The sequence below is a fragment of the Danio aesculapii genome, chromosome 25, assembly GCF_903798145.1.
Source record: "Danio aesculapii chromosome 25, fDanAes4.1, whole genome shotgun sequence".
Lineage (NCBI taxonomy): Eukaryota > Metazoa > Chordata > Actinopteri > Cypriniformes > Danionidae > Danio > Danio aesculapii.
The window spans coordinates 13,642,653-13,665,074 of NC_079459.1; the positions used below are offsets into that span (position 1 = coordinate 13,642,653).

The 22,422-nt window shown below is 35.1% G+C and overlaps 1 protein-coding gene across 1 annotated transcript in view; it reads left to right on the top strand.

Moving 5' to 3' along the window:
* Nucleotides 1-22,422, top strand: part of aass (aminoadipate-semialdehyde synthase) — a 65,554-nt gene that overhangs the window by 33,304 nt on the left and 9,828 nt on the right. The window contains exons 14-23 of the mRNA XM_056451558.1: nucleotides 5,500-5,621; nucleotides 5,722-5,851; nucleotides 9,931-10,041; nucleotides 12,348-12,456; nucleotides 12,705-12,845; nucleotides 16,067-16,234; nucleotides 16,319-16,414; nucleotides 16,584-16,699; nucleotides 20,765-20,853; nucleotides 21,013-21,189. Of these exons, the coding sequence (XP_056307533.1) occupies nucleotides 5,500-5,621; nucleotides 5,722-5,851; nucleotides 9,931-10,041; nucleotides 12,348-12,456; nucleotides 12,705-12,845; nucleotides 16,067-16,234; nucleotides 16,319-16,414; nucleotides 16,584-16,699; nucleotides 20,765-20,853; nucleotides 21,013-21,189 (1,259 nt within the window). The remainder of the gene's footprint in view (nucleotides 1-5,499; nucleotides 5,622-5,721; nucleotides 5,852-9,930; nucleotides 10,042-12,347; nucleotides 12,457-12,704; nucleotides 12,846-16,066; nucleotides 16,235-16,318; nucleotides 16,415-16,583; nucleotides 16,700-20,764; nucleotides 20,854-21,012; nucleotides 21,190-22,422) is intronic.

A 22,422-nucleotide genomic window follows, 5' to 3' on the forward strand; every position in this document is an offset into this window, starting at 1 on the left:
CAGTGAAATGAACCACCTATAATTGTAAATATTTTAGGATTTTTTTTAAGTAAAATGCTATTAGATTTTAATGTATTTATAATTTGTATTTATTATTCAAATTTGTCTACATTTCGCTTGTAATTAGTCCAAATTGACCAATTATACAGAGTTTTTGAGCCATGCAATTAACTCTCATATTATAAAAATACACACAATTACATATGTTTTGTTACTTTTTTTAAATCAACTGCTCCTTTAAGGAAATATATATGTTTCCAGTCAAGCTCCTTTACATCTTCTATGAAATTAAAAAATCACAATGCTGTTAAATTGAGTTCCTCCAAAAACGTACAGAGATTTAATATGTATGTAAATAGTTTATGATAATCACGGTTATTTTATTAGCCACCGCCATATTACCCTGCATCCCAAGACCGGCTACTCACTGAAGTGATGTTAATGAGGCCAGCAGGGGGCACTGTGGTCTGTGTGAGTCGTATTGCCCCAGTAAAAGTGAAGGGGACACTATACTGCCAGTGAGCGCCGTCTTTCGGGAAACACGTTAAATCGAGGTCCTGACTCTGTGTGGTCATTAAAAATCTTCGTAAAGAGTAGAAGTGTGTAACCCTGGTGTCCTGACAAAATTTGCTCCATTGGCCTTTACCCATCATGGCCTCCCTATCATCCCCATCCACTGAATTGGCTCTATCACTGTTTCTCCACTCCATCTATAGCTGGTGTATGGTGAGCGCAGCTGGCACCGTTGTCCTGTGGCTGCTGTCGCATCATCCGATCAGGACACTGGTGGTGGAGTGTGAACCCCCTCATGATTGTGAAGCGATTTGAATGTATGGCCATACACGATAAATGCGCTATATAAATACATATTACTTACTTATTGGTTTTATAAAAGTATATATTTCAAAAAATTCTGTTACATTTTAATGTATTTATAATTTGTATTTATGAAGTTTGTTTACATTTCGCCTATAATTAGTCTAAATTGACCAATTATACAGAGTTCTTGAACCATGCAAGCATCTCGCATGTAATAAAAATACAAGGACAGGGCAACAAAATATTGCTGAACATCAACAAATATAATTAAAAAAAATAATAAACTCCTCTCTTATAGTAATATGTAAATTTCAAGTCAAGCTCCTTAACATCTTCTATGTAATAAAAAATCACTGTAAAGCTAAGAAAAAAAACTTTATTTGATTTGAAAATATAGTATAATATAATCTACGTTGTTGTAATTTTAATATTTTAAATTTTAATTTTAAATTTTAAAATAAATAATTTTAATTTTAAATTTTAAAATGCTGTTAAATTGAGTTCCTTTATAAACATACAGACATTTATTTTACATTTAGATATTTTATGATAATCATAGTTATTTTTGCCCTTATATAAACGGATATATTTCTAAAAATTCTATTAGATTTTAATGTGTTTATAATTTGTATTTATTAAATTTGTCTACATTTTGCTAAAATTTGTCTAAATTGACCAATTAAACTGAATTCTTTTGCCATGCAAGCTTTCGCATATAATAAAAATACACACAATTACGTATGTTATGTTATGTTAATTTGTTGTTTACTTGTGGTAATGGTTTAAAATCTGACAGTCAAAAAGACAGTGCAACAGAATATTGCTGAACATCAACAAATATATATATATATATATATATATATATATATATATATATATATATATATATATATATATATATATATATATATATATATATATATATATATATATATATATATATATAAAATAAACTGCTGCTTTATATAAATATATTTCAAGTCAAGCTCTTTAACATCTTCTATGTAATAAGAATTCACTGTAAGGCCAAGAAAAAACCCTTCTTGTTTGATATGAAAATATGCCATTCTATGGCTTAATGCACCTTATTATGTGATTTTTCAAAAGTAGTACAAAATAGAAGTGAAAACCCATGTTCGGTGGTAATCATGAATGCATCGTTTAATGGTATTTTCAGCAAGGCATGCAGGTGGTTGGGGGTTAAGTGTTACATTTTTTGCTCATGTGCCGCATCAGATCCAATTAGGCTGAGCGACGGGGTTCTTGGATCACATGTGTCTCCCAGGGGACTCGCAGAGCAGAACGTTGATTTAACAACCCCCTTAAACGCCCTTGATTATATTCTGAATCGAGAACTGCCTGATGTAGTAGTACATCTGTGTGTTTTCCTCAGCTTTTTAGACACACTTTCTGCTGATAGGGCTGTGCGATATGAGGATATACATATGTGGACAAACTAAAAAGTTGTTCGTTTCATATTACGTTTATTTCATGTGGCACAAAGTACGTTGTGTCACAGTGCATTGTTTACAGTAACACTTTTTCATAATTTTTATGAGCATAATATCACGCACCATTACAAGAATGCAGACAGAAACATGAATTACAGCATCGTTAGAAAGTTGCAATCTTGAAAGTACAATGTTTGCATTTTGTATTTATTTAACAATATTCAGTTGAACTCAAAATTATTTACCCTTCTGTGATTTTTAGTTTGTTCTTTTCTTTTTTAAATATTTCCCAAATTATGTTTAACAGGACAAGGAATTTTTCACAGTATTTACTATAAAAACTTTTCTTCTGGAGAAAGTCTTATTTGTTTTTTTTCGGCTAGAATAAACACAGTTAAAAAATAATTTTTAAAATTTTAAGGTCGATATTATTAGCCTTATTTTTTTTATTGTATGCCCACATTCACTAAATAATAACATAAAAATGTATAAATGTGTTACCGATTGTACAGTCCTAAAAATGGAAAGTAACAAAGAAATTAATATAAAAAACATAAATAAATAGGTAAAAATAAAGTGCAATCACTCCGTTTTAGAGCAGTCTGTAAGTGGAGGTTGTAACAATAACTGTAAATGAATGACAAGGATCCTGTGTTAATTTAAGAGAGCTCTTTTGTGTGTTCCCAAAGGGGAGACCAAGTTGACCAAAATCTGTCAGATTTTTTTATGTTTGTCTTAGGCAAGTTTTTCTAATGGTAGCAATTTGTGATACCCACATTTTGAAAGATGGAGCCTGTGATGCAGAACATGGTAGCAAAATACATTTTTTTTTAGCTTAATTTACCAGGACAATTAATTTCGTTAATGCATCTTTTTCAAACAGGTTGTTCACACTAGGAATCAATAAATATAAAGCTGCGGTCATTTTATATTAAATCTAAAAAAAATACCTTTTTCCAAAATAGCAAAATTTTGTCACAGACCCAAAAACAATTTATTAATGTACCTTTATCTTTTTTACATTTGAAACACAAGTCTGTGGCCTTGGCAAGCATTTGCTTTCTTAATACGTATTGGTGTAAGATATATCCTGTTTAAAAATGTCAAATTGGCATTTTGGATCCCAAGAGAGGTACATTTCGGGTATATACAGTGCATCCTGAAAGTATTCATAGCGCTTCACTTTTTCCACATTTTATGTTATGTTACAGCCTTGTTCAAAAATAGATTATATTCATTCATTTCCTCAAAATTCTACACACAATACCCCATAATGACAATGTGAAAAAAGATTTTTTTGAAATTGTTGCAAATTTATTAAAAATAAAAAACCTGAAAAATCACATGTACATAAGTATTCACAGCCTTTGCCATGCAGCTCTAAATTGAGCACAGATAGATTCTGTTTCCACTGATCATTCTTGAGATGTTTCAGCAGCTTTTTTGGAGTTCACTTGTGGTAAATTCAGTTGATTGGACATCATTTGAAAAGGCATACACCTGTCTATATAAGGTCCTAGGATTGACAGTGCAAGCCAAAGTACAAACCAAGCATGAAGACAAAGGAATTGTCTGTAGACCTCAGAGGCAGGATTGATTAAATGCACATGGCTGGGGAAGGTTATAGAAAATTTTCTGCTGCTCTGAAAGTTCCAATGAGCACATTGGCCTCCATCAAGCGTACGTGGAAGATGTTTGGAACCACCAGAACACTTCCTAGAGCTGGCCGGCCATCTGAGCTGAGTGATCGGGGGAGAAGGGCCTCAGTCAGGGAGGTGATCAATAACCCGATGGTCACTCTGTCCAGGCTGCAGCATTCTTCTGTGTAGAGAGGAGAACTATACAGAAGGACAACCATCTGTGCAGCCATCCACCAATCAGACTTGTATGGTAGAGTGGCCAGACGAAAGCCACTCCCCACCTGGAATTTGAAAGGCATCTGAAGGACTCTCAGACCATAAAAAACTAAATTCCCTGGTCTGATGAGACTAAAATTTAACTGTTTGGAGTGAATGCCAGACGTTACTTTTGGAGAAAACCAGGGACCACTCATCACCAGGCTAATACCATCCCTACAGTGAAGCATGGTGGTGGCAGTAGCATGCTGTGGGCATGTTTTTCAGCAGCAGGAACTGGAAGACTAGTCAGGGTAGAGAGAAAGATGAATGCAGCAATGTACAGAGACATCCTGAATGAAAACCTGCTTCAGAGTGCTCTTGACTTCAGACTGGGGCGACGATTCATCTTACAGCAGGACAATGACCCAAAGCACACTGCCAAAATATCAATGGAGTGGCTTTACAACAACTCGTTGAATGTCCTTGAGTGGCCCAGCCAGAGCCCAGACCTAAATCCTGTTGAACATCTCTGGAGAGATCTGAAAATGGCTGTAAACCGTTGCTTCCCATCCAACCTGAGAGAGCTTGAGAGGTATTGCAAAGAGGAATAGAAAAAAAAAAATCCCAAAGACAGGTGTGCCAAGCTTGTGGCATCATATTCAAAAAGACTCAAGGCTGTAATTTCTGCCAAAGGTGCATCAACAAAGTATTGAGCAAAGGCTGTGAATATATTTATATGTATGTATGTATGTATGTATGTATGTATGTATGTGCGTGCGTGCGTGCGTGCGTGCGTGCGTTTGTGTATATATATATATATATACATAGTAAAGTGGAAGTTGGGTTTGGGTTGTGGGTAGGATTAGGGATGCAGAATAAGATCATACTTTTATAACTACTAATGAACAGTTAATATCTTAATAATAGGCAGATAATAAGCCAGTAGTTAATAGCATAAAGTGTTACCCGCTTCATATATAAATCAATTGATTGAATTGATTGATTGAACATTACTATATTGTTATACATACATTTATCGTTACCAGTACATGTGGTGACTTATATCATGATAAGAGATTTTTGTCATATCACCCAGCCCTAGTTAGTGATTTATACGTGTTGTCTTATCATAAATTGAAAAATTGTTATAAATGTTCTTAAATTCAACTCCTGGACAATCAAACTGTACAAGATCTTTCTGTGTCCTTTTGTGGGTTTTGCATCCCTTTCAATCAGTTTCAGATCACTATCCAGAAGGATATGTTTTGTGATTTCACAGATTGCTTGGCCAGTGATAGTGTGTGTGTGTGTGCGCGTCTGTCTGTATGTGTGTGTGTGTGTGTGTGTGTGTGTGTGTGTTAATAGTAATGGCTCTACCATCTGGCAAACAGGGAATCGGAGCAGATCCTAAAGAAAGGCGGAATGAAGCGGGTGCTTTTGCTGGGTGCAGGCTATGTGTCTGGGCCAGTTATTGAGTATCTCACCAGGGACGCCGGCACTCAGGTCACAGTGGGTATGTTTCCTATGCAAAATCCATCTGGAATACAGTTGCACTGCGGTGTAGAAACTGGTGACCGTCCTTTCGCAAATCTTATGTGATCTTTTCATTGCAGCATCAAATCTGTTGAATCAAGCTGAAGACATGGCAACCAGATACCCCAACACCATCGCTGTGATGCTGGACATCACCAGCCAGGAAGGCCACCTCGAGTCTCTGATTAAAGACCACGACATCGTCATCAGGCATGATCTTCATTCACTTTAATATGCTTTGACATTGCTTTAAACGGGCTGTTTGGTAGAATATTAGCAAAGTAGATATGATATGTTCTTAGTTGAAATTGGCCCCAAAAGAATAATATCTACTAAGTCTTATAGCAATACTGATACTGGTCAATTACATACAGTACAGCAAATCCGCTTTTTTGGTGTGACGTCACGTGAAATGGCTTCCAAGTCCAAGCGCTCTATCAAACTGTATGGCGGCACTTAGCAAATGGAAAAATTAACGTATACAAAGATCTTTAATACTTTCGAAAATCATGATTGCAAAATATAAATATATCCATGCCTAATATGCAATAGCCACAAAATGATTCTTGTTTTTACTCTTTAAACTGTGAAATGACTAAACAGTGGTCATAAACGAATATTTTCTCAATTCAAATGAGTAGCAGCTTGGACACGGAAACACTATTCCATACATCACCACTTAACAAGCAGATACAGTACTAGCTAGGTATTTATTCAGTTGTTTTTTTTTTTGACAAGTTAAGATAAGTTAGATTATGACTGTCTCCAATGGTGATTATTGAACATATTCACCATTTCTTATAACATTATTAACTTTTCTCTACATGCAAAGGATGTCAACATGATGTCAAATTGACGTTGTACCCCAATGTACCACAACGCCGTGGGGACGTTGGATTTTGTTTGTAAATGAAAGTCAGGCTGATGTTAGAACACAACGTCAGGCCGACATCAATGTCCAACCTTAAATCAATGAAATATCAACGTCTAATCATGTTACATCTTGTCGTTGTGTGGACGTTACCACTATGACATCTATCGGACGTTGGGTTTAGGTCACTTTCCAACACAACCTAAAATCAACCAAATATCAACATAATTTGACGTCGTTATTGGATGTCAAAATAACATTGTCCTTGGACACTGACTAGACTTTGAGTTTTGGTCACCTGACGTCATGACCTAAATCTAACCTAATATTAACGACTTATGATGATGTTGTGTGCCTGCTGGGTTATATGACATATAATAGAATGTATTTAATGAATGAACTTAACAAATAAAGCTAGTTCTGTTTCTCTATGTAAATAATACATCTTGCTACTCCAGAAAAATAGCGTAGTCCGTAATTATTTTGTCCAAGACCATTTATCCCAAACTAACAAATGGTTTTGTGCCAGCAGTTAATCATAGTGCCCACCAGCTGCTTTCCAGATGCGCATCTGCCATTTTTTACACATTCAGACTCTGATATCTTGTACAGATTATATTTAGTTTATTTACATTTTTTTCCAGAATTTAATGATTTGCTTTAAGGGAAATGTTGGATTATTCAAAAAACATGCAACTCATTGCCTCCATCTTATTATTAACTATCAAATTAATTAATGAAAAACATTATTAAAATCATTATTAAAATTTATTGTAAGCGATCTAAAGGCAAAGCGAGGTTTACAGAAGCTGGAAATATAATGCTTTTGATCCATACATGTACACATAAACATGTAAACTGTCTTTCATAAGACATGTCTTATTCTTTTTGTTTTTAACATGTGTTTAGATATCAAAGTAAAATTACCCTAATTCATACATTTAAACCAGAGTTTTCTTTTAAAAACGTACTGCCGTTCGATGCCTTGAAGGATCCACCTGTTGTGTCCTTCATTACCTGGGAAACAAAGGACACATTTTTAGACTGCATTTGAAGGAGCCATTTTTTTTGGAAATGAGACAGCCTTCGTCGCGCCGCAATGACGCAGCTCACTTCGAAATGAGACACAGCCTCTGAAATGAGACACAGCAATTTCTAAGAGAGTGTACCTGCACTGCTACTATAATTTGGAGTTTAGTTGCATTGCTTAACAACATTTAGAAAACAATGTATTAACAGGCGCAGACTTATTGTGACCCACTTTATGTTGTCTATAAAAACTTATTGACTGATTTTTATGTGGAAGATTGTTTCAGTTTAATCTGAAGTGTGTCACAAACCAGATGTGCTACACAGCGCAATGCATTTTAGAATTCTAAACATAGATTTTTATTAGGGTATGCACACCGGCGCTGCAAGTCGGCGGCTGTCTGCAGCGCCCAGCTACAACTCAGGACACTGTTCATATTTCTGCCGTGCCACAGATCGCCGTCTGAATAGTTTCATTTTGAATAACATGCGAATGTGTGCGTCCGGTGTGCGCTACTTCCAACCGTCATATGCTGCATTGCAGCGCGGCACTAAGTGGTGCATCCACTGTGCGACTCGCTTAAATTATATAATCCATCAATTATGATGACAGGTTTGCAGAACTCATGTCTTATCACTAGGACTAGATACTGTTTTTAAGAGTTTTCTTGCATTTGCTGTGTGGTTTGATTATAAATTTAAAGTGTGCAGCACATATACTGTATACACTACCTGACAAGTTTCCAAGTTTTAGGAACCACAAATAATAGCTTGACTTCTAGTTTATCATTTGGTATCAGAAGTGGCTTATATGAAAGGCAAAGGCCTCTGGATTATGCTTATTTTACCAAAATAAATTATGATCATGCCTTGATATTTAATTATTTATATAGGACAGTAAGGTCTGATTTTGCTTAGACAAAAGTCTTGTCGCTTAACAGAAATAATGTACAGTGTAGAATATAAAGTCATGGTGCAGTGGAAAAAGAATTAATATTGTGTATGACTCGCATGAGCATGGATGACTACGTCCATACATCTCTGCAATAACTCAAATAACTTATTAATAAAGTCATCTGGAATGGCGAAAAAACGTTCTTGCAGGACTTCGAGTTCATCAAAATTATTTGGATTCATCTTCAATGCCTTCTCTTTTGACTTACCTCAGACATGCTCAGTGTTCATGTCTGGTGACTGGGCTGGCCAGTTCTGGAGCAACTTGACCTTCTTTGCTTTCAGGAACTTTGATGAGAGGGAGCGTTATCTGGCTGATGAATTTGCCCTCTCCTGTGGTTTGTAATGTAATGGGCAACACAAATGTCTTGATACAGTACCTCAGGCTGTTGATGTTGTTATCCACTATGCAGATATGTCCCCATACTGTATGTAACTTCAAACCAATATTTTTTCCTTCACCAAACTTGACTGATTTCTGTGAGAATCTTGGTTCAATGCGGGTTCCAATAGGTCTTCTGTAGTATTTGTGATTATTTGGATGCAGTTTAACAGATGATTCATCGAAAAGAATCTACCTTTTGTCACTTTTCCAAATGATCAACTTCTATTATTATGATCAGAGTCAAGTTATTATTTGTTGCTTATACCAGTGTTTCCCAACCCTGTTCCTGGAGGCACACCAACAGTACATATTTTGAATGTCTCCCTTATCTGACCCATTCATTTCAGGTTTTGGAGTCTCTTCTAATGTTCTGCTGAGTTGATTCAGGTGTGTTTGATTAGGGAGAGGTTGAAAATGTGTACTGTTGGTGTGCCTTCAGGAACAGGGTTGGAAAACACTGGCTTATACAACTGGGATGGACAACAAGACTTTTGTCAGGTAGTGTACCTATATTCATCTTAAAAGGATAGTTCACACATGAAATGAACACATCCTTTATTCACCTTCCACTTGTTCGAACCTGACAAAGGAATATAGATTTAAGAGTATTGGAAAAGCAACAGCCATTGGATTCCATAGTATTTTTGTTGTTCCTACTATGGATAGTAATGGCTGCTGGTTTACTTTATTCCTTCAGAATATTTTTTGTTGTTGTTGTATGTTCAACAAAAGAAAGAAATTCTTTACAGTTTAGGACCACTTGAGTGTGAGTAAATCATTTTTAAAAAATTATTTTAGGGTGAACAATCCTTCTAAAGTCACTCTCAGCAGCATGACTTTCCAGCATCTTGTTATTCTTAACCAAAGATGCAAAAAAAAAGAAGTTTTGTGTAAGTCTATTGAGGCATTAATTCACATTTAGTCTCTTGAATGTGCAATCATGTCTGCACATAATTACAAGGGTTTCTGAACATATAGCTCCTTTAATGCACACTTTAATAAACCATCAGCTAATTTACTTTGTTTTTATTTGTTGTTTTTGGTATCTAGCATGCTGCCATACTCCTTTCATCCACAAGTAGCCAAGCACTGCATTAAAATGAAAGTGAACATGGTGACCGCCAGTTACTTGAGTCCAGCCATGAAAGAGCTTCAGAAGAGGTAGGATGCTTCCTGTTTTTTTTCTAAAATCATTTAAATTTTAAAAAAGATATTTTACGAAAGTTAAAAATTCTGTCATTGTTTTGTACCTCATGTGGATGTTAATAATATTCTTGCCTTAAATACTGTACATAACTTTAACAGTTTTATATAAATCAGGTCAGAGAAGCAGAATAGTTCTATTTTTAAGCCAAAGAAGAAAATTCATATAATTTCTGTATGCATATGCTTAAAGAGCCCCTATTATGGGTTTTTGAAAATGAGCTTCCATGCAGTGTGTAACACAGCACTAAGTGAAAACATCCGTTGAGGTTTAAATCTGAAAGTGCGCTGTGTTTAAAACAATTGATTCTTTAATGAAATAGTCGACTCGAAATCTCGAAAAATGAATCGTGTTGGGTTCTGATCTTTTTTTTTTGAATGCGTTGAAGTCGATACGGTACATCACCAAATATGTAGTACTGGATCTGGTAAAACGTGAATGTGCCTTTCCCTTCAGACACTAGCAGAGTGCGGGGGATCACGGTACTGATCATGACATGAAGACGATGATCACTGACAGATGGAGATTTGGCTGTGGGGAAAAAAGGTTTAAAGTTCATTTTCACAACAATACCACAGTATCGCCAACCGTGTGCTGTGTTTGTTCCTGTCATTTTTCTGATTCTTGGATGCAATAACCTACGCTGCAACGCGGGATACGCCGACCATTTGCTATTGTAGGAGCTGAAGAGACTGTTATGTATGGGACTTTGTCAGTATATGTTACAGTTTATATGGACCAGTTTCTTCTTCCTCCGGATTATAACATGTTAGTGTAAATAAAATTTTTGCCTCGTTTTCTGTAGTTTGCAAAATATGTATTTAATTGCGTGTTGAAAGTTGTAATCACTCCATGCGGCTTGTATTCACTTGTCTATAGATCAGTGCTTGTACTGTATCTCTCAGGTTAAATCTGTATGGGGCTATTCACATATTGTGTCAAAACCACATTGAAAACGCAAAACCTGCTTCTTCCTTTACCGATTTAAATGCGTTTGTAAGCTTGCTATCCTCTGCCATTTGCTATTGCCACCATCCGCTGTTCCTACAGATGGGTGACGTGTCAATTTTCAAAATAGTTCAAGTTTTGCTACTTTGTGGATTAATACTCAATGTGTGCCGCATTGCTTAATTGCATTCCTGCATTGGGCGCACACTCGCACAATCTCTGCTACTACATAACCGTGGTGGGCATTTCTTTCTGTCTCGCTCTGAACCCAGTCGACCAATTACAACAGACTAAGTCATCGGACCAATCACAGCAGATTAGCCTCACACAAAGGAGGAGTTTGGTAACAAATGAATTACTTGGCAGTCGTTGGGATAATTAGGTAAAAATAGACAATTAAGACAATTAAAGTGTTTTTTGACATTGCATGCTTATCAGCCTGTTGTTGGAGACCTCCAAAACCAAAATATTACCTTTTGTAATGTAAAATAAGGGTTCTTTAGGGAAAACTATTAATTGATATGCATTTAATTATTATATATGTGTGAATTAAATTGAATACATGCAAATTATTGTTTTCTTATAGTGATTCAGATATGTTGCTTAACGTCATGTTTCAACTTTTCTTTCAGCTTAAGAAACGATGAAATGTTTAAAAAGTTCATGTCAATTTACAGTATGCATAAAGTTAATATGAAACATTTTGTGTTTCGACACACATATTGTTTAAAATTAACATTTTAGTTTGACTCAAATTTAAAGAATGTAATGTTAGATTTTAATTTTTATTGTAAATGCATTGACATATATGTGGATTTTTTTTGTATTGAGGTAGTAATTAAGAATATTATTATTTAACTACGTTACTTTTCAGACAAAGTAATTTAAATACAATTTTAAAGAGGTAATTATGCAATTAATCACTATTTTAAAGTAACTTATTCAACACTGGTCTTAATGTGGGTATTTTATACTACTGTTATAGAGAAATAAAAAACATGCTTATCATTAAAAAAGGTATTAAAAGAAAAAATAAAAGAAATAAATACAATTGAAATAGAGTTGAGGCAGATATGTGAGTCGCTCATTTAGAATGGTTGGTTTAACTGGACCAACTAATTCATTGAAAGATTTGACAGCTTTTTTAATTAGACAGATTTTCACATTTTGTTGATCTGTCATTTCAAGAGGTTTATATGAATCCCTTTTAAAAGCCCATTGAAAGTATCTTTGTTTGACCTTGTTAGATTTTAAAATGCCACTGGATGATTATATATTCGTGTGGCTTCACCATGATTGACTATTGTTTTGCAAGTGCTGAGGATGCTGGCATCACCATCGTCAATGAGATGGGTCTGGACCCTGGCATTGATCACATGTTGGCCATGGAGTGCATCGACCAGGCCAAGGCAGACGGTTGCACTGTAGGTATTGCGTGGATTCATTCATGTTTGTTTAGCACTTGAATGTGTTGATGAGGACTTGCAATAGAGTGACATACTGTTGCACCATTGGTGCACTCATCACCACGTCTGGAAGACATATTGAAAGACCTCAACAAACGTTCACAGCCTCTTGAATGTTCATTTTTACTTAATAGTCGGGCATACTGCAGTCAAGTCACATGGCGCACTTGTAGTTGATCCAAATGTAAATTATTGTTTCTTGACAGGTTGAGTCTTACAGCTCGTTCTGTGGTGGGCTTCCTGCCCCAGAGTGCTCAGACAACCCACTGCGTTATAAGTTCAGCTGGAGTCCATACGGTGTCCTGCTCAACACTATCAGTCCTGCCATCTACCTGAAAGACAATCAGGTGAGACATGCACACATCAAAATCATCTTTAAATGTGCTTTTTTGACTTTTCTAAAGCATACATATAACATAATAAGTCTGCAGATATTTAGGAAACATGCTAAGTGAACATACTTGTATATCAATGCAAAAGTCATTTATTTTCCTTTGAAATTTTGCATTCTGTGTCGGATTGTCTGTCTTTGTTTTGGTCTGAGCATCTCCACCCACTCCCAGTTTATCCAATTACATTTCAGCACCCCGTGCTTCCTTGGTGGAAAACACAGTATATTTAATTTCAGTTGTGAAGGCTGACTTAATGTATGCAGACATAGCCAAAAAGGCGACCTCCAGAAGACAGTAGCAGCCTCTGAAATGAGATGCAGATTCTAGTTATAAAAATCCACGAGGTGGTTTTTAATGAAAAGATATTACACAAGTAAACATTATCTTGCTCCAGTTTGTGTCTTCAATCTGGCAACCTGTGTGTACGTCGAGTGACCGGCTGAAAAAACCTTCTCCAATATTGTGAATTTAAACAGCAATACCTTGTTCAGCCACTAGGGTCAATCCTGCATACTGCACCTTTAAAACAACAACAAAAAACAATCAATAATATAAATGCACAACGATTTCATAGCAAGCACTTAGAAACCTCATCATAAAGCAGTAAAATCTACTTATAAAACAGATCATCTGGTCATGATTCTGATTGTCGTTGCTGTGTTCAGAGTCGTTGTAAATTACTCTACAAATAAACACCTATGCTGGTTATTTGGCAACCATTATGCTATTAGTACTGAGCTAGAGAAATGTTTTTATTTGCTTTGTGAAACCTTGCTACGTATTTTGAATAACCTTTACATAAAAGCAATAAAACCTGTTGAGCCATGGTTGACAGTGAATTTATAACAGCTAAAGGGGGTTCAAAAAGACCAAAAAGCTGCATGTAAACACATCAAACAGACAACAGCTGAATGAAATCAGATTGTATGTTCTGCGCCCGCATGAGGGGATGTATCATTCCCTACCCACAAGCAGTAGTCTTTACTGTCAATCCTCATAATGAAACCGGAACTAGTGCTGCACACATACAAACTGTAAACAAAGCTGTATTTATATACTATTTTCACAGTATGTCTCGCTAACCTCATGTCTGATATTCCATATCGTTTGCAAATATTTAAGAAATGCAATGAAATTACATTCAACTTCTTTGTCTTCCTTCTTGACTTAAATTCTTGACTTGGTTTAATCACTTCAGTTTTTGTTCTCGCACTCTGATTCATAGCTAAACAGCCAATCAGAATGCTCACTTTCAATAATGGTTGATGCTGATTTTATGTTTTTTTTTTAATGATAGTTTGTGTAATACTTTAATAATAATAATAATACTAATAATAGTTTGAGTGATTCAGATTTATGCATTTGTTTAAATTACATTTCATTTATTAATAAAATGTATTTAGATTTTCAGTGTTTTGAGGGATATTTAGTGTATTCTGACCTGCAGTAACCTCTGATTAGCTATTTTAGTGGTTACTGTACGTCAAACCATGCATCAAATTTTACTTTATTTTAGACACAAACACCTATTTATAAGAAAACCCTTCTTGTAAACCCCACAATATTCAATTCAAGTTATTTGTATATCACTTTTCACAATAATTATTGTAAAGCTTTACAAAAGGTGCACATTATTGCATTACGGTCAAAATCGAGAGAATTGATATCTATCAGTGCTCTAGATCTGCCAGTTTTAGACTGTTGAATTAGTTTTATCTCACAAAGATATGTATTCATAATAGTATGAACTGTTATAGGGCTGTTCAAAAGTATATTGAGGGTGAACTCACAGTTGGCTATTCAAACCGTGCCCAGGCACGTTTGACCCCCATTTCCCAGTTTGTTTGACAAGTGTGAGTGCTCCAAATTGGGCCCAGGTGCTGTTCAGTTGGCCGGTTGGAAGAGGTGTGCTAGAGCGTGGTTTGTTTGGGCTGTGGCCTGGTACACTTATAGTGTGAGTGCAAAGCATGGCTGAGCGCGAAACTGAAGATGTGACATCACTTTTAAGGGACTATTTCATATGGATTTATTAATCATTCTTACTTTTCAATGAACACAAACTGTCATAGTTTATTAAAGAAACAATCCTCCCACTGCACATCAGCTGCACCTTCAGCAAACCTCCTAATACCTGCAGCACGATGACTTTCATGAACATTTATGAGTGTCAAAAGTGGTGGATCTGTTCAACAAGAGATTTGACAGTGTGCTACTCCATACCAAACGACTTAAAATAATACAAAACCATATAACTAAAGCAATCTTCATTGTATGGAGCACGAGCTCTTCTGTTAAACTGAATAGTCGCATCATCAATTATTTAAGTGTGCTCGAGCTCGGAAGGTAAAATTACAATGTGATTGCAAGTCGAGGTGGACGGGGGACAATCGTGCCTGAGCATGGTTTAAGACAACTGTGCCTAGTGTGAGTACACCCTTATATTAGCAATTTTTTAATTATTCCTGTTCAAAATAAAGATCAGAGATAGCTGTTTTACACTAATAAAGGATTGAACCCCTATACATCATCTTTTGACGTCCTTCAGGGTGATCAAGCATTAATTAAGAAGGCAATGCCTCACCCCAAAAAAAACCCTGTAATTCATAACCATAATTTTTTTCAAAATTATACACAGAAAAAATCGTGTTGCATTGAGTTTGCCCGGGCAAGCATAGAAAAATGTAATGAGTCAATATATGCACTTTAAAAAGTGGAAACTTAAACAAATTACTTTGACTTGTTACAATTAAATAAATTAAGTTTGACAAACTTAATTTAAAACAGTTTTTAGTAATAAATTAAATTAATTATTTTAGGTGTAACAGGTTTTAGTAATTTACTTATGGTACAAGTACAAGTATTTTCACTGTCAATAATGAGCAATACTTGTATTTGCCACAAAACATAAAAGTATTATTTTTATATTAACATGGGAAGGGAATTATTTGGACTGTAATAAAAGTATTTCTACTGTTATTATTATATTAACAATATTATATTGAATGATTTGTACTGTACTGTATGTACTGTTCCATTTTTGTTTTCTTAAATAAATTACTAAAACTTTTTACACTTAAAATGACTGATTGAAAACTGTCATAAATTAAGTTTCTCAAACTTAATTCATTTAATTGTAACAAGTTTTCACTTTTTACAGTGTGTGTTTCACTTCTCAGATTGTCAGTGTTCCTCCTGGAGGTGCTCTCCTGGATGCCACAAAGGAGATGGACTTCATGCCTGGTTTCAACCTGGAAGGCTTCCCCAACCGGGACAGCACCAAGTACGCCGAGCCGTACGGCATTGAGTCTGCGCACACACTGATCAGAGGAACTTTGCGCTTCAGGGTATTTAAACTGATCCATGAAACCATAAATAGTCATTGAAACCTCTAATTTTCCAGTGCTGATACTTCATGTACTCCTATGCAGGGCTTTTCCTCTGCAATGAGTGGCTTTGTGAAATTAGGACTCATCAACACAGAGCCATGTCCACTGTTGGACCACACCGCTTCCCCTGTTTCATGGGTATGGATGTTCATATTGACACTTTTGTACTTGTAAAATGTCTTTAATTTAATGAAAGGATATACTAATACTTGATAGCGTAAAACTACGGGACTTGAGAGGTATGAAAAGGCCCTGATCACTTGACTGTCATTTGTTTCTGGGTTTGATCGTTGTGTTTCCTACACAGAAAGAGCTTCTCTGTAAGCAGATTGGCTTGTCCACTAGTGTGAGCAACAGTGTGTTTGAGGATGCTGTTTATGAGCGAATCGGTAAAGACGACTTCAGAATGCAGAGTCTCAAATGGTGGGTAGAATCATTTTCTAACAGTATTTTGTAGACTTTCATCATAATAAGCATTTTGGTGTCAATAAGAGACTTTGGAGCTATATAAATGAAGCATAACTCAAGTCTTTTTAATAATAATTTAAAGATTATGCTTTTTAAAAAAAAATAATAATAACACTTAACTTGAAGGAGTGTTTGTAAGACTGTCATGAAACCTGTGACATTAGGATACTGGGAAAATATGCGCTATGTGATGTTGTTGAGAGTTGCAATTATGGATGCATTGATACCGTTTTTTTTAATCCGATCCCGATACCAAAATTTTGTGTATCGACCGATACAGATCCAATTCCGATACTGTGCAATTTTTTATTTTATTATTTTATATAGTTTTGGTGATAAACTCAAATAATAAATCTTCTTTAGTACAAATAACAGACCCATAGGCCATAAGACAGACGACACAATCTAACTAAAAACATGATGCTTGCTGTAAAACATTATTTGAGCATTGATATGATCTGATGTGGTCCAACTTATGTTTTTTTTTATATTACATTTTCTTTGAAATCTGTAATAGGCTACCACTTTTGACACTAATCGTTGGTAAAATAATCTGCCTTTTAGCAAAGCCTGATACTTTCCTGCAGGTTTGACGCAGACTAAACTAAACTGTCTGAGGCCAGTTTTACTTAATAAACATTACCTTTTCTGTTAATGACAATCCATATTGCGAACGTCAGTTTCACTTTTATTAATTTAATCAACTACTTTGACCACAATGAGCCAGGATTTACAAACTATTCGCTGGACTTAAATTATTCCTCTCGGAAGAATAAACTCAGTCGGAAGGATGAGAGAACCCTAATAACCCACTCTACTCCAGGGTTGCGAATGCGATCTGCTGATCTAACAGACACATCGTTGCATCCCTAGTTGCAATAACAATATTTCTTACCATATAAAAAACCTAACTTAAAAACAAAAAACACTATTGATAATTCTAAAATAAACAGGTAATAGATTTTTTAGCTAATTATTTAATTGAGCTAATTGTGATTTTTCCTCTCTTGTCTCTCTCGGTATTAGTATTTATTTTCAGCATCTACTGGAGAGGTGGGGATAAAGATATTAAAGGCCCCATCTGATTGGTCAGATTTAAATAAACAACCTATGCATGCAGCACCCAAATTAAATTAATTTAACTTATTGCACTTCTCTAAATTATGGATCTTGCAAATACTATTATCATGATAACAATATTTTTTTGATAAATTTTGCAGCGCTACATGACACAACACATCATGAATATGAATGAGATTTTATGCATGCTAATGAAAACTGTCATTAAGTGTCATGTCCTCAGTTATGTCATTTTAAATGCAAAGAGTTTTTGTCAACTTGATATTGCCAAGACAACATATCTTGTCATAAATCTGTCATAAACATGATCGTCATGAAGTCATTGTAATTGTGTTTTATATTGAGTTTTATAACTACTACTACAGTGGTACAACTACTATACACCTCAGTGGTATAAATAGAATAGATCATTGAAATTGAAACTCTTATAAAATTATTCATTCATTATCTTTTCAGCTTAGTCAGTTTATTAATCTGGGGTCGCCACAGCTGAATGAACCGCTAACTTATCCAGCATATATTTTACACAGCGGATGCCCTTTCAGCCACAAACCAACACTGGGAAACACCCATACACTCTTGCATTTTCACACACACACACACACACACACTATGGCCAATTTAGCTTTTTCAATTCACCCATAGCACGTCTTTGGACTGTGGGAGAAACCGGAACACCTGGAGGAAACCCATGCGAACGCGGGTAGAACATGCAAATTCCACACAGAAATGCCAGCTGACCCAGCCGGGGCTCGAACCAGCGAACTCCTTGCTGTGAGGCAATCGTGCTACCCACTGTGCCATGTGACGCCCCTTTTTATAAAATTATTTGATTAAATATTAACACTTTCATAGAGACATTTTATTGACAAATTCATTTTATTTCACTGAAAAAAACAACATGGCACCATTATAATGGCCTCATGACAATACTGGTTGTGACAGATTTATGACAAATAATGCTGTCTTGGTAATGTCAAGTTGTCAAGACAAATATAAGGACAGTTTATAATGTTTTTGGCATTGTCAAATTGTCATAAAGAAATCTCAAACAATGTGAATTTTACATTTAAAATGACATTTCTGTGCTAATGACACGAGGTAATGATTGGTATAAGTATGCGTAAAATAATTTCATGGGACACTCCTTCAATAAAGTGTTACCAAAAAGAATTATTCGATCATTTAAATAAAGACTTGATTGACTCTGAAGAATAATATCAGTTGAATCCGTTTCAGATTGATTTTTTTGAACCGTAATGATCAATAAAAAGATTATCATCCAGCCAAAATCCATCCTGCATTAAAAATCAATTAAAGTGTCAGATAAATAGTTCTTTAATGACTATAATAGATATATAACTAATATAGTTATCATCACAAATATCTTTTATCAATTTTGGTTTCAACGAGAATTCGGGTATTTAAACAAACTTCTTTCAAAAAATTTAAATTAATTAAGCAGTTAACCATACACTACCTGACAAAAGTTTTGTTGTCTATCCAAGTTTTAGGAACAACAAATAATAAGTTGACTTCTAGTTGATTATTTGGTATCAGAAGTGGCTTATATGAAAGGCAATTGTCCCTAGATTACGCTTATTTTACCAAAATAAAATATGATCATGCCTTGATTTTTAATTATTTAATAAGGAAAGTAAGGTCTGACTTTGCTTAAAGTCAGTATAGAAGTATAGAATATAAAGTCATGGTGCAGTGGAAAAAGAATTATTATTGTGTATGACTCCCATGAGCTTCCATACATCTCTGCAATGACTCAAATAACTTATTAATAAAGTCATCTGAAATGGCAAAGAAAGTTTTCTTACAACACTTCCAGAGTTAATCAGGATTTATCCTTAAATTCATCTTCAGTGCCTCCTCCTCCATCTTACCCCAGACGTGCTCAATAATGTTCATATCTTGTGACTGGGCTGGCCAATCGTGGACCGCCTTGAACTTTGATTTGGAGGCTCAAGTATGAAAATGAGCTCTATCCTGCTGAAGAGTTTGCCCTCTCCTGTAGTTTGTAATGTAATGGGCAGCACAAATGTCTTGATACCTCAGGCTGTTGATGTTGTCCCCATACAGAATGTAACCCCAAATCATGATTTTTTTTCTTCACCAAACTTGATTGATTTCTGTGAGAATCTTGAGTCCATGCGGGTTCCAATAGATCTTCTGCAGTATTTGTGATAATTGGGATGCAGTTCAACAGATAATTCATTGGAAAAAATCTACCTTCTGCCAATTTTCCAAATGATCAACCAGAAGTCAAGTTATTATTTGTTGCTCTTACAACTGGGAAAACTTTTGTCAGGTAGTATATAGCAAAGTCATGACTATAATAGATATTGGTGTCAAAATCGGTGATTGTCCATTGACAAGGATAGTGAAAACACTGAGCCAGGTGGGATTACATGGGGACAAGAGGTGTAGCATAGTGACCCTGCCCCCCACAAAAAAGTTGCAGTTGTCCATTTTTCCATTTCTTTTTGTTTTCTTGAAAACAGCTGACACTTGTTAACCTCCAAATAAATAGATTGCTCTGTTGTATTTAATTACCAATAAAAATATATGAAATATGTTAAATAATTTTAACACTTCCCTTAAATAATTAAAAAATTTTGGGGCGGGTGTACATGGTGCGAATTCTAATGGTTGCAAGTTTGCATCTTTACAAACAAATTAGTGACAGCTTATTTGAAAAACTTTCAGTGATATACAATACAATTGCACTCAAGAATTTGTTCTTCTTGTTCGAACTACTGAACAAATAAGTGGAATCAACACAATTCTTGAGATTTCATTGGGACAACTTAATTTGTGTTGGGACAACATGAATGAATTGTGTGGAACCACTTATGGGGTTACTGTGATAAAAGTCTATAAAGTAATAAAGTAACAGTTAGAGATGACTGACTTTTTGAAACCCATCAGGCTCGGGCTGCTTAGTGAAGAGCCAGTTCCTCATGCCGAAACCATCTTAGCAGCGGTTGCTAAGCATCTGGAGGCTAAACTTTCTTTCGGTAAAGTCCCCGTTCCTCTTTGAATTTCACATTCTGCTGCTTTGATGTTATTTTTAACAAATTTTTTCTAAAAATCATTCATCAGAGCATCACAGACATAAATGTTTAGTTATGTTACATGGAATAAATGTTGTATTTGGATAATTTTTTCTGGTGCAGACAAGGGTGAGCGCGATATGATCATCATGAGGAATGATGTTGGAATCAGACACCCAACAGGCGAGCTGGAGACCAAGCACATCAGTCTGGTGGTTTACGGGGATCCCAGTGGATACTCGGCCATGGCCAAAACTGTGGGCTACCCTGCAGCCATTGCCGCCCACATGGTGCTCAACGGTCAGTGCGGGCCAGTTTTAAACTGATTTGAATAACACTTCAAATAACACTAAAACAAAAATTATGAATTTACCTTTGTATTGTGTTGAATTTATATATATTTTCCAATGATATTGTTATTTTAGCTCAATTTAGAGATAGTAATCTTTTATATCATTCTGCAATTGTGGGTAACTTCCAGGTAGGGCTGGGCGATTAATCAAAAAGTCATCGAAATTGACAGTTGTTTTTGTTTTTTTTTTCAATCACTTTTCCTACCATGTGGGGAATCAAGTGACCCCGCTCTGTTTGTTACTTTTGTGTTACTTTGCACTACATTGACAATTTGAGGAATTTGCGCCAGGGGTGCCTTAAGACTGCATATTTTCCATTACATTCAAATTATTATTTAAATTAAAACATTTGTTTACAGTAGATGCAAGAAATGCACTGTTTGAAATATTATTTACAGGATATGCAAAAGAGATGCTGGTTATTTTCTACTTTTAATATGAAAAACATTGAAAATAACTGATTTTGTTTCCAAAAGTGCAAGTTATTTATTTCCACTTTTTAATAGGAAAAAAAAAATGAATGTTGGTTTTAGGCCATGTGTGTTTAAATTTCAGTTGTTTAACGTTGATGTTTATAAATGATTATAGATAGTAGAAAGTGTAGAAAGTGTGCGTTTCCTTCAATTATTTTAAAAATAAGCAATGCACCCTTCATTCAAAAATCTCTCAATTGTAATATGTGCGCATATTTACTGTACAAAATCTGTCAGTGAACTATGAGGACAAAAAAATAAATAAATAAAATAATCGTTTATTAATCCTAATCAAGTTAAAATATTCATCTAAGCAAGATTTTGATTTTAGGCTAAATCTCTCAACCCTACTTCCAGGCATTTTCCATTCATTCTCCTTAAACTGAAGTGACATAAAACAATTATATCATTTACAGTAAACTGAATATATTATTAGTGAAAAAGGCTTGAATATGATAGTGAGCATTTGATTTTGTTGATAATTTAAATTATTGTTCAACTTTTTTAACCACTAACAGAGTTGACATTTTATCCAGCATGTTATTCTTTAACTTAATTTGCAAACCTCAAACTAGATACCACCGCATGTTTTAAACAGTTTTATGCATTTTCATCGTATTATTTTTTTTTAAGTAAATGACTGATTTGCTGAAACAAATAATGAATCTACTATTGGTGTGACCTGAACTTTTTGTACAAATGAATGA